We start from the raw sequence: 13,802 nt of genomic DNA, 5'->3' as shown, positions 1-13,802 counted from the left end.
ATGGTGATGATAACTCCTTTGTACATTCAGACTTCTGTTAACTTCAGGAGGCCTTTCTTGTCAGACACTTGCTGTTGTAGTCTGTGGAAGCTTAGCTTGTCATGGATGATATAGTGTTGGATCTCTTTTTCTGTGGCTGCAGTTAGAAAGAGGCCTTCACTAAGGCAGTCACTCAACACATTCCAGGGTCTCTCTTTCATTACACGTGGGAGGTAGAATATTGACTGACAGGTTTAATGTTTGTTTTGACAACATTTAAGAGGAGGTTTGGTTCATGTATGCAGAACAGAAGATATCGAGAATAGCTTGCAAATCTGTTGAAGAGGTGGGAAACTATACTGAAGTTATCTGCATACTGTAGATCATGTGCATCTCTGGTGGTCAGTTTAGTTTTCACCAAGAAGTGACTGAGCTTAGACTTTATTTTAAATCTGAGCAGTATTAAATATATTGAGGTGAGATGTATAACCAAGCAAATTGTAAGTAGTGTAGACTCACTACATAATCTAGACTGGTGTGAAGTAAGGCTTTCAAGATAACTGTTTCTGGTCAGTTCTGTTATAGTTTCAGTAGTATCATCATGAAGCAATTGTAAGATTGAGATAAACTTTCTTGGACAGCCACATCTTTGGAGACTCATTCAGAGCTGTGCAATATACTTGGTAAGATGCTTTGGTCAGGTTGATAAATGCGATGAAGAGTTCCTGGTGGCATTCTCAGCAGTTTTTTTGGAATTGATTAGCAACAAAGGCCATGTTCAAGATTCCTCTGGAAGGTCTAAATCCATTCTGTGTCTCTAGCAGGATTTTCTCAATCATTGGAAGTGGTTGATTCAGAAAGATTTCTTGCATGAATATTCTCAAAACTGAGAGCTTACATTTTCTCAGTTTCTTATTATTTGCATATTTTTAATCAAATTTTCATAGTTTGGAGGCTGCACAAGTTAAACTTCTGTTAAGGTCACTGTCATGACCTACTTTGGAATGTTCAACGATTCTCAAGCCCTATTCGTCCTGGGGTTGCCATAAAAGTGAAAAATTTAATCAAAGTACACAAAGACCCCAATTTTCTTGTCTGATGGAATCTGGTTAACAAAAATTACTGACCAAGTTCCTGTACTTAACATGAACTACCATTTATTACAAATAAGTAAACAATAGTCATAATAAACGAACAGTTAACATTTGGCTCTCCCAGTTAAAAGTCTACACCCTTGAAAGTTCTGTAGGCAGGCAAAGTTGAACATAAAAATACATTGTTTTTATAAATAAAGCAGGAAAAAAAACGTGGGAAACATGTCAAAAGCACCACTTCACAGGATTTGATAAGATGTACCTTTTTCTTCCCAAGACTTTCTGTTCTTCAATCTCCTTTCTCCAGTCTTTCACATCTTTGAAGGAGGCACAGGGCAGTTGATGCACTTATTTCAAAGTCTCTTAGTTTCTGTTTAAAATCAGCAACTTGCAGGATACACAGAACCTGTTGTTCCTGCAGTATGGTGGCTTGTCTCTGTCTGTTGTTAAACCCCCAAGCTGTTCACTTGCCCAGGTAAGTCATATACGTGTTGCCAGGTTGATAACCTCTACCATCCATAACTGGTCACATTTGCACACTCTAAACAGTGATCTGTTGCAAGCCAAATCTCACTTTGCCCGCATACTCAGGTGCTGTGCCATCTTATCTCACCATTGTCACTACAGGTTGTTCTGCTGTAGCTTGCCTTTTGTCAACGTGAACGCGATTGATGAATTGGGGATGCTGGTTCTAAAGCGCGAACTTTTGAAATGTATGTTGGCTGTATTGCGGTTACATCACTGACACTTTAAGTACTGTTTCTAAAGCATGACTTTTCTACAATACGGGGTTGCACAAGAATGCAACCGTCACATTGTGGAAGAACTGTCTGTACTTGCAGTCTCAGCACAGTTTGAAACAAAAGTGACTTTGGGAGAAAGCCTTGAAAACAGAAATGAGAAAATTCTTAATGGCCTGTAAATGTTAGATAAACTGAGTTTTGGAAGGAGCTTAGTTTTGTTTGTTGCCTAGCAACAGTTTCTGAATTAAGGTGATCTTTGTTATGTGACAGACTTGGAAACCATGGGTAGGTGGGAAATACTGATAAGAGAGAACTTTGACCTTTCTCAATGAATAGCAGTAAAACCCTTCAAGAAAACTGTTGAAGAAATGTCTCAGTGAAGTATTTCTTGAAAATCAGAAAAAGTTCCGAGAATTAATATTTCTGATTTCCTCAAACTTTGAAAGCTAAACTGTTAACTCAATCATAAGACTATGTCTAACTAACTTGCTACCCAAACCAAGCAAAAATATTGTTACTCTTCAGATAACAATAATTGGGTCTCATCAATAGGAAATAAAAGAAACTGAGAGAAGTCTAGCAATTATTCTTCTTCGTTCGAACTCTTGACCTACAGGGGCCTTGTTCCTTTTTTGACTATTTTCTCAAAATCAGTTGCTCCACAGAGCTGCGTGGTTTCATCCTATCTGTGTATGAATGTGTATTTTAGGATTATGGGGATATAGTGTAGTCCTACTTTTAAATTTCTTAAGGAGAATAACCTGTCAGAGATGTGTATATGGTTTCAGCTTCCAATGCTGGTATCCACCTGTCAAAATTACTTCGATTAAATCTTCCAAATTCAATATACCCCACCTGACCCCTTAAATTCTGGACCTTTTGTGTGTAAGCCTGAAGCACAAACTCATATGCAGCTAATATAGTTTCCTTTACAATGTCATAATCTCAAGAAACCTCTTCTGATGGCAAATCTCAAATATACTTTATATTGCCTATCAACTTACTCTGTATGAGCAGCATCCAATTTGCCCAATTAATTTTCTGATATAACATAAGGAGTCCCTGCACATCCCTTTCCTCAAATTTTGGTAAACTTATAAAATTTTGGTCAACACTAAATATGCAAACTTAATGAACTTCAAATTATGGTGCAAATGTAGGATCAACTTCATATACAAAATCCCACGTAACAACTGCCATCAATGCTACATTGTACAATCCAGAAGAAAGCTAGCAATCCAGACGTACTAACACCAACTAGCAGCAAAATGGCATGACCAATTCTCCCTCATCTCAGAACATGCAGACAAGGAGGGCCATCAATTTGACTGGAACAATGTAACCAACCTAGGACAACCTAACCTAGAGACATGCATGGGAATTCCTAGAGGCCTGATTTTTAACTCGGAATGACGCAGTGCCAACGTGATATACAAAACCCCGTGTTACAACTGCTATAAACACTCCATCAACCAGACTGGAAGAAACTGAGCAATCTGAATCCATGAACACTAATCAGTAGCAAAACAGCACAACCAATTCTCTGTCATCTCAGTACACGCAGACAAGGAGGGCCATCAATTTGACTGGGACAATGTAACTATCCTCGGACAGGCTAACCAGAGACATGCATGGGAATTCCTAGAGCCCCAGTTTTTCAACCCAAAATGCCATCAATAAGCATGTAGAAATAGACGCCCAAAACAATACACTGCAGAGCAAAGCCCGAAATGTCACATCCCACCTGAACAGATTGGATCATATGAATATCAAGCAAAATAGAACAACGGCACTTCATGGAAGTCACACTGAGGATGTTACCTAGCATGGTGACGAAACGTTTGCATCACAACCTGCCAGCTCAGCGAGCAAAACAGCAGTTGTTTGACACGGATTTTCTCCACTAGGATCTGCATCAGTACTTGATGTCTCCTGTTTCAGCTATGTCATTTTAAGCTTAAATGCATATTCACTTACTTTTTCTTGCACTTATATTTAATTTTCTCTTTTCTGTTTCCTGCCCTTTCATTTTTTACTTCCCTTTCCTTATTTATTTCTGCCATCTTTAGTTTCTTCATTCTCCTCTTATGCTCAAGCTGCTTTAACTGTAACTGAAGACCAACTGATACCTATGTATTTATTTTTAATCATTTGTGGGATGTAGGCATCCCAGAATTTATTGCCTGTCCCTAACTGTCCTTGAGAAGGTGGTAATGAGCTGCATTCTTGAACTGTAGCAGTCCACCTGCTGTAGGTTGATCCACAATGCCATTTGGGAGGGGATTCCTGGATTTTGACCCAGCAACAGTGAGGAAATTGCGATATATTTCCATGTTAGAATGATGAGAGGCTTGAAGGAGAACTTGAAGGTGATAGTGTTCCCATATATCTGCTCCCCTTGTCCTTCGAGATGGAAGTGATCCTAAGTTTCGAAGGTGCTGTCTGAGGATCTTTGGCAAATTTCTGCAGTGTAACTTGTTGATGGTACACACTGCTGCTACTGAGTGGCGGTAGCGGAGGGAGCGGATGCTTGTGCATGCAGTGCCAATCAAGCATTCTGCTTTGTCCTGATGGTGTCACGTCTCTTGAGTGAGGTTGGGGCTGCACTCATCAGGCAAGTGGGAAGTAGTCAATCACACTCCTGACTTGGACCTTGAAGATGATGGGCAAGCTTTGGGGAATCAGGAGGTGAGTTACTCGCTACAGTATTCCTAGCCTCTAACCTGCTGTCGTTGCCACTGTGTTTGTATAATGAGTCCAGTTGAGTTTCTGGTCAATGGTAACCCCCAGGATGTTGATAGTGGGGGATTTAGTGATGGTAACACCATTGAATATCAAGGCGTGGTGGTTAAATTGTCTCTGATTAGAGATGGTCGTAGTCTGGCATTTGTGTAGTTCGAGTGTTACTTGCCAATTGTCAGCTCAAGCCTGGATATTGTCCAGATCTTTGAATATGGGCTGCTTCAGAATCTGTGGAGTCGTGAATGGTGCTGAACATTGTGCAGTCATCAGTGGACAGTTCCTAGAATGCCAGAATGTTTATATTTCCTGTACTTAAGTTATCTCTGCCTTCTTAGCTCTGCCAGGCAATGCTACCTCCAGTTTACCTGCCAAGTCAATCAATGTCTTTGAAATTTCCTTCAAGGCTGCTGGGGACTGCCTGCAGAAATTCCTTTGCTGTTTCTAGTGCCATGTCTTAAATGCAGTACAGAACCTGGTATTATCTGTCATCTGTGTTATTTACTAATACCACACCCCGTCCTCATTGTCTGTTTCAAATCAGTGCTCCTAAACTTTGTCATGCCTCATTAAAGTTGCATATTGGAAATCAAACCCTGCTATACCTGGAGTCATCACGAAAGTTAACATTTTTAAAAACATGCAGAATTTGCCAGTTTATCTGATTCTCAGACCCAGGTTGGCAAAAGTATGGATATATTTTTGTACTTAACAAGGATTATTATTTATCACAGGTAAAGAGACTATCTGCAGCTGAACAAGTATGAATCATCAGCATTTAGTTCCAATAGTTTAAAAACTATAATCTCATAATAAATTCCACCCTCATACATGGTGGTGTGCTTGCTTGCTCTCACTCGCACACTCTCACTTTCTCGCTCGCACTCGCGCTCTCTCTCTCTCTCTCTCATTCATTCTCTCTCTCTCTCAGACACACACGCGCGCACACACACACACACGCACACACGCACACACAAAAACAAAACAGAATATGGGTGTTATGGACCAAGGAAAAACTGGGAAGCAATTCTGTGGTTTTGTTCACAGCATCTGCTCAGATAGTTGTTGTGCTGATTAGAATGCCGCTTCTCTGGATACTTTCACTGGTCTTCTGAAGGTACTGGGTGGCTGTTTTGCACTTCTAAAAGGTTGCTGACTTATTACTTAAAAGTCACAGCAATCACTGAAGGAAAAATTAAACTTGCTTTCTTCAGAAGTTAAGTGGCTTTTACTGTAGAGAATAGAGAGCTCCTGAGCTGGTACAGGTTTGATGGTTTCTCATTATCTTGTTCATGGCCCAAACTGTTCAGCAACCTAAGAACAAATCACGTAGTTGTTGGCAGAAAGAGGATAGTTCTTATTGATAACTTGTCATTAGTCCATACCAACCAGCTACTTGTTATCAGTTCATTCCACATTTTGACACACCCTTTAGCTCTCTTGTTCAAATACTGCTTGAACAAGGTGCTATTTGGATGGTCTTTGCACAATCCTAGTTAAAGCTGTAACGCCTTGTGATCTCCCCCTTATATACATATACAGACTGGAAGAAACATGTATGTAACGTGCAGAGAACGTTTGAGAAAACAGTTAATTGGTTCCTGTCTTGGCTCAATAGTGCATTGTGCTGCTTGATTCTCCTCCAGACAGTTTCACTTGCTTGTAGAAGATACAGGTAGACTGATTCACACTAGAATGATCTCTGACCTATTCATTAAAAATCACAGCTTACAGCACCTATGAAACCAACTGTCTTCAGGCTTGAAATGCTTTTTACTGCAGAGCAGAAACACAACGTTCTTCCTTTCGGAGGTTTGATTGCTTCTTCCAAATGTTCACATCCCCTTTCTGTTCCACTACCTGGGAGCCAACCACATAGTTGCTGGCCTTTGTGCAGAAGTCCTTCAATAATCCTTGTTTTTAAACTAGTTCTTTTCCAATTCAATCCACAAATCAACAATATAGAAAATAAAATGATATTGTCTTTCCACCGAACTCAATCAATTATTGATGTAACCCATGCAGCAATGTAATCCTCAATAACTTTGTTGGTTAATAATTGGAAAGTTGTTCCAGACGGCAAGGCTGTCTTGGTAAAATGCATTCAGTGTTAGAAAAGCTCTTTTGTTTTAGCTTTCTCCATGAATGTCACTTCTATCCTGACTATCCTGACTATCCTTCCTGTTGTTATATCTTTTTAACATGACACATTCACTGATTTTCCACTCGTCTAGAGTACTTGCTATATAATGTGGTTAGCACTGCTGCCTCACAGCGCCTGAGACCTGGGTTCAATTCCCGACTCAGGCGACTGTCTGTGTGGAGTTTGCACATTCTCCCCGTGTCTGCGTGGGTTTCCTCCGGGTGCTCCGGTTTCCTCCCACAGTCCAAAGATGTGCGGGTCAGGTGAATTGGCCATGCTAAATTGCCCGTAGTGTTAGGTAAGGGGTAAATGTAGAGGTATGGGTGGGTTGCGCTTTGGCGGGTCGGTGTGGACTTGTTGGGCCGAAGGGCCTGTTTCCACACTGTAAGTAATCTAATCTAATCTAAAAAAGATCCAAGTCAGCAAAGCACACATTAAATATTATCAATTCACATCACTGAGTTTCTTCTCATTTGTGACAGGCCAGTGCACATTGATTTTGATGTTCCACAGAGAAAGATGATTATACTAACACCCTATCTTCAGCAATAAACTTCCACGTTTTAGACTTTTGATCTGTTCTAGTTTCTGTGGTTTATGAGCACTTTTCAAATGCTTTTTGGCCAATTCTCTCTTTGGTTATTTCTTGTTGAAATTCAAAACAAGCCAGACATGTAATCTCTGAACTTTGATTTATATATTTCTCTTTAATCAATTTAAGGGGTCCTCTCACCTCATGTCCATATATTAGTTCAAAAGGAATGAATCCGATGGTGTCTTTGGGGACAATCCCGAATGACAGACTGGAGTAATGGAATTCTTTTATTCCAATCATTGAGATGTTCTTGACAATAAGCTCTAATCGCAGTCTTTAAAGTTTCATGTCATCTTTCCAATGCTTCCTGTGATTGTAGATGATAAGTAGAAGACATATTATTTTGTTCCTAAAATATTAATAGCTACAATTTAATGACCACTCTCATTTTGCTGTAATTTCTCCCAAAGGCACTGCTTTAGGAAATCTTGTCAAAACATCCATTTTTATTAAAAGATACTGATTACCTTTCCTTGTTTTGGTCAGGTGTCCGATGCAACCTATTAATACTCTGATTAATACGATTTCCAAAGCTGGTATTGGAATTGAAGGCACAGGTTTAATTGATGGTTGGGATTTCCCCATTGATATTAATGCCATGCCTGTCAATATTTCATCGCTTATTAATGTAATCGTGGCCAATAAAATTAATCTAATATTTTAACATTTGTTTTCTTAAAATCTAAGTGAGCTGCCATTGGAATTTCATGAAGCATTTTTGTTATGATAGGTGCAACTGCCACCTGATGGACTACTTTTGCACTCTGTATAATGGGATTGGTTTGGTGCCTCCATGTTCATTGTTTACCTTCATTAAGCCCTTTGGAAGACAAATGGCATAATCAGCCAACATTAGTGACTGACTTGCTCCAATATTTTTTAATATGTTTATTGGTTTACATTCTTGAATTGAAGCATTAGAGAATACAGCTTCTTTTGATGCATTGTAATTTTGATGGTATAAACATTTTCAGTTCTAACAACTTTTAAGCATTTTCTCTAATCTCACCTGGCTTGGAGAACTCCACAATACTAAAATACTTTGAGTTGTAACTGATACGCCAAATTGAAAATTGATTATCTTGCGAGGAGAAGCTTTTCTTTTTTCTAAACTGAGCTCCTGGTTAATTGTTTCTGATCTGATGTAAACTCAGTAATATAAACATTCCATTTGTTATTGTGTTTAGGTCTGGATGCCACATGGGAAGGATGTGAATGCACCATGGAAGCAGTTTACAAGATTACTTCCAGGGATGAGGAACTTAATTTATGAGGATAGGTTGCAGAAGTTGGATTGTTCTCTTTGGAGAGAAGGCTAAGAGGAGATCTATAGAGATTTTCAAAACCATGAGTGATATAGTTGGATATAGTAGATAGCGAGAAATAGATCCCATTCACAAAAGGAACAAGAGGGAATCAATCCAATGATCTGCAAAAAAAAACAACGGTGAAGTGGAATAACTGGTCGGCGTGGACAGGGTGGATGGAAGGGTCTGTTTCCGTGCTGTACACCTCTATGACTCTAAATAGCACATAGGGTATGGAATGCAGTGCCTGGAAGTGTAGTGGAGGCATGTTCAATTCAGGTATTCAAGAAAACTTTGGATGATTATTTGTGCATGCAAAAATGTGCAACAGGTTGGGGGAGAAAGCAGGAGATTGGCAGTAAGTAATGGTACTCGTTTAGTGAGCTGGTTCAGGCAGAGTGGGTCAAATGGCATCCTTTACAGTTTAACATTTCTGTGATTATTATTACAAGGCTACTGCCATATACTTCACTGCAGTCATATTTTTCTTCAGGAATTGATACACTTGGCGCGCTGTTGAGAATTGCTTTCAAGCTTTTTTTGTATAAGTACTTAACACAACTGACCTACATCTATCTGCTTTTACTTTAAATCCAAATCCCTATCCTTTCACATAAAATATATTTAAGTGTGCATTTGGATAAGCTGTAACCCACAGGGCTACATGCAATGGATAGTGAATTAATGAAACTGGATCACCCTTTTGGTTGTTCTTTGGAACAGTTCTGAGGAAACACTCTGTTTTCTCTCCACAAATGCTGCCAGAACTGTTGAGTTTCTTCAATCTGACTCTTATAACCTTCCACCTGCCACTTTATCCCACACTTAAGTGCATACATTCTCATTCATGTCCCTCCCCACTTCTCTCTCGCCGAAACACACACACCTCTCACAATTTGGCTGTCATAATCATAGAGTTTCACTCTAGATTCCTCACATTTGTGCAGACTAAAACAAGAAAATCTTTGCAAGAATCTTGCAGACATAGAAACAGAGAATGTAGGAGTAGGCCATTCAGCCCTTCAAGCTTGCTTCGCCAGTCAACATGACCATGACTAATTATCCAACTCAATACCTTGAACCCAATTTCTCTCCATACCCTTTGATCCTTTTTGTATTAAGAACCATATCTAACTTTTTTTCTGATACTGAGTAACTGTGTTTTTATAAATTTTATAATTTATAGTGGTTTTTAATGCAAAAAAAATTGTTTCTTAGTTATTATTTATGGAGCTACATGTTGCTTGAACAGAAATTAGTTAGAACCAAGACCTGAGGAACAGGTCCCATATTTGAGCCAATACACAAAATATTGTACCTTTTTCCACTGCAGTAGTCAGATTCAATCTGTCACAATTTGTGTTTTATTCTGTATTTGTCAACTCGTACTTGTAGCTACCTGAGCACAAGGCTATTAAATTGGATTTTCTGGAAAAAAAGAACTTTTATTTGCGCTCCGTCCTTTGCATCTCATTATCACGATGACATTTGAGTTACCATCAAATATTTAAATATAACATTAGATTGCATTATTTTCGTAGATAGTTGTAATATTGCTATCTACTTAAATCTCCTGGTACAAATACAATTCGTCTTTTGATTTATGATTTGATTGAGAAGGCCAAATCAGTTATATATAAGATTCAGATTATTTAACATATAAAAATCCTTTTCAGTACTGAAGAATATTCTAAATTGAATTCCAAAATGAAGCATACTGAGCTGTGCATCTTCCCATTTTATTCCTGCCAAATTACGTTGACTTTGTAACAACAATGTCATACCTTGGCAAGTTGTATTTATGTAATATTGATGAAGGAAATTTGACATTCTAACTTTTGGTTTTAAAAGCAAAAAAAATTGGAAATAAGACCTACAAGCTTTTGAAGTACATTTATTAAACATAAGTGTTCATGGCTGTTAAAAGCAAGGTTATCTTTTCCTGCTTGTAATGAAGATGCAGAATATTATTTTCGAGTATATTTATTCAAGGAAATAAGAATGTTTTCAAATCGATGAAGAAAATCAAAGAATAACACTGACCTAGAAGTACAAAGAATTACTTGGTGCGAAAATTGTTATGGAATAAATTTTCATATGTATTAAGGATTGGGAAATTGAAAGGGCTGCATTCCAGGTACTCAATTCTTGCTATCCAATTTTATTCATTATAAGTTAACAGATTGAAGTGTTCATTTAAAAAGAAATCTCCACTTCGCTACACCGACCCCTTCAAAATGATTGTTCGTAGATACATTAGATCGTCATGATTATTGAGCAATATAACTAGAAAGATTAACATTTTGCCAAATGAACTGTCTGTCACTTTACAAAAAGAAATATTTTAGATTTGCATTTTCAAGGTGTAGTATGTACATAATGTGTTTAAATAAAACAATGTAGCAGCACTGACGAAGTAGCGCAATTAATTTCAATGTGCTAAACATCATAGTACAAAGTATGAGAAAATCTTTCTTTTGAACAGAATTTTTTCAAAACCTCTCAAATTGTAATATTGAAGCAATCTTAATCTGTAATCAAGTAAATGTTCAATTTCTGGTTTGATTAGGTGACAAGTACTGATTATTGGACACTTTGCTTGAACTAATTGTTTTCTTCCTCTATTCTTCAGATTTTTGAGCATGTGCACGAGGCATTTTGGCAGTGTTGTGGCACAGACCATTAGAACATATAAAACTGATCAGTTTCCCTTGCTTCTTATTATTATGGGGAAACGATCATCCAATGAAGTTTTGAATGTGATTCAAGGTAATTTCAAATAGAAATCATATATGTTTTAAGTGTCATTCATATGCAGAACGTACAAGTCAGTGGCAAATATTAAAAATCCATGAGTTGCATTTTTCATTTTGAATGTTCAAATACAATGAGATAATTTGGACCCAGTGCTTTGGCTTATGTTTGTGTATGATGTGCGTGCAAATAATCAGTGTCAAATTGCATTTTAGTAAATCATTTTCAAGAAATTTATGCCGCTATAAAATAAAATATTTTCAGATTTTTTTCCTCCGTTTAACTCACTTATTTTTAGTTAGAAAGTAATTAAAAATAGCTGTGCTAGCACACAATACGTTCAATCTCATCCTGAATTCATACTTCTTAAAAAAAGTGCCACTTCTTAATGCCTTTCTAATGAAAGCTCAAATTGCTTGCTTCCATCAAACATGCATTAATCTTAATAGCTTAAAGCTCGATTGTGTCCCTTTGTTGCTAGGTAATACAACAGTAGATGATCTGATGATGCGGCTGATGAATGCCATGGAGATCTTCACAGCGCAACAACAAGAGGATATAAGGGATGAGGTAAAGAGATGTGAAAATATTTAGGCTTTTTATTTGTTACAATCTGTTAGACTGTCTTATGAAATAAAAAGACAAATATTTTTCTAAATTCAAATTGGAGACTTCTTAAAGAACAAATTAAATATTCCAAAAAAATGAAAATTTGATGTTCTGCACTTTTTTTTTAACGAAAGCTATAAAAGTTCTTTTCTAGCATCTCTTTCATTCCTGAAGCTGAAAACTGGCATCAGAGTTGGTAATCTTCACTATCACATGTGTGTATGGCAAGTGCAAGCTTAATATTGCTGAATGCAATATTGTCCTCACCCACTGTGCTGACAACACATTTTTGCTAGGAAGTCATTGGATAGCCATTAATCCAAGAACTCTGGTTTCTTTATTCTTTTGCCTGGAGCTACTTGTAACTCAGTTAAGGCCTGCTGATTTCAGTATGGATAAAGAATTCAAGTCTGAGAATTTTAGTTTTGGTATTAAGTCATTTACATATTTTGGAGCTCTCGAGTTTAACTTGGGTTATGATGTTGCCAATATTAATATTGGTATAAAATATACCAAATTATTGCAAATGTTGAATTCCACTCTGAGTAGGATTTCAGTTGCCTTGTTTACTGATCTTTTCTTCCTTCATTGTGTTCTAAAGTAAATTCTGAACTGTTCAAGGGCATCCCCTTTGTAGCTTATCAAAATTCAAACTTAAATTCAGGCAGTGTGATCTAAATAATCTCTGATGACTATTCCAGTGACGGTAGCCACTGCCTTCTCCATGAGAATAAGAACACACAAATATCCTTGTCTCCTACCAGTAACTTGTCTCACAATACAGAGGGAAATGAGTCAGTGAGTTAGGAACAATCTATGGTCTGATGTGGTTATTTGTTGTTGAATTCCTGGCAGTGAGTGCAGGCTGTAAGATTCGACTGTTAGGTTTGCAGCAGTGCCGAGTATGAAAATGAGGTGAAGATAGGAATGTCACATATGAGTTGTATTCTTGCACAGTATATGGGCATCGCTGGCAATCACAGCATACATCACATAATTTTCTTTAAGCTGAGTAGCTTGCTGGGGTGCAAAGTGAGAACAAGGGGGGGGGGGGGCTGTATTTGGGTTCTGAGAGAGTGGGGGAATGGATGACAGCAATATTGCAGGAAATGGACTACATTTGGATGCATTTTGTACATGGTGATCTCTGCCCCAAGCAGAAACATGTTCAGCGCACTCTCAAAGGAATTCAGTGAATCCAAATTCACCACAAGAACTGGGAACTGTTGCACTGCTTCACTATCCTCAACAAAACAGAGAATCACCTAACATTTAGCCTGGTTCTTGTCTAGCATGAGCCCTTCTTTGTCTTCATCTATGCACATTGACATATGAAAGCTTCGTGGTTATCATGCTGCCCAAAAGATTCATAGATCTGGATTAATGATCTGAAAATTCAGCAATGAGTGGGGAATTTAAGTTCAGTAAAGTAAATAAATTTGGAATGAAAAATAATACCACAAAACTGCCGGATTATCTTAAACCATCTGTTTCACTATGACTTTGAAGGAAGGGGCTCTGCTGTCCTTTCCTCCAGAGGACTCCAGACCCAAAACAATATGACTGACTCTTGACTGCCTTGTGAGATTACCTAGCAAGTCTCTTAGTTGTATTCAAATCGCCCTTTAAACAATTATTATACACCATTATTGGGAGCACCTTGATCACCCTGCAGCAGTTCAAGATGGCTGTTCGCTATCACTTTAAGAAGGCCAATGATTTTTGTACAATAACTGTTAGCCTTACCAGTGATACCTCGGGATGTATAGAAAAAGATCTGTTTGAAATTGACCCTCAAGGACATACCTAGCTCTACAAGATTTGTAAGTCACAATTGAA

The 13,802-nt window shown here is 37.9% G+C and overlaps 1 protein-coding gene across 2 annotated transcripts in view; it reads left to right on the top strand.

Annotated features, from left to right (window-relative positions):
• Nucleotides 1–13,802, top strand: part of faf1 (Fas (TNFRSF6) associated factor 1) — a 389,085-nt gene that overhangs the window by 294,395 nt on the left and 80,888 nt on the right. For both annotated transcript variants that reach the window (XM_060829823.1, XM_060829824.1), the window contains 2 exons: nt 11,233–11,369; nt 11,836–11,924. In XM_060829823.1, coding sequence (XP_060685806.1) covers nt 11,233–11,369; nt 11,836–11,924 — 226 coding nt within the window. The remainder of the gene's footprint in view (nt 1–11,232; nt 11,370–11,835; nt 11,925–13,802) is intronic.

Source organism: Hemiscyllium ocellatum, chromosome 9 (assembly GCF_020745735.1).
Source record: "Hemiscyllium ocellatum isolate sHemOce1 chromosome 9, sHemOce1.pat.X.cur, whole genome shotgun sequence".
Classification (NCBI taxonomy): Eukaryota; Metazoa; Chordata; class Chondrichthyes; order Orectolobiformes; family Hemiscylliidae; genus Hemiscyllium; species Hemiscyllium ocellatum.
Note: the sequence above shows the minus strand (reverse complement) of the source record. Positions and strands in the feature narration are given on the sequence as shown.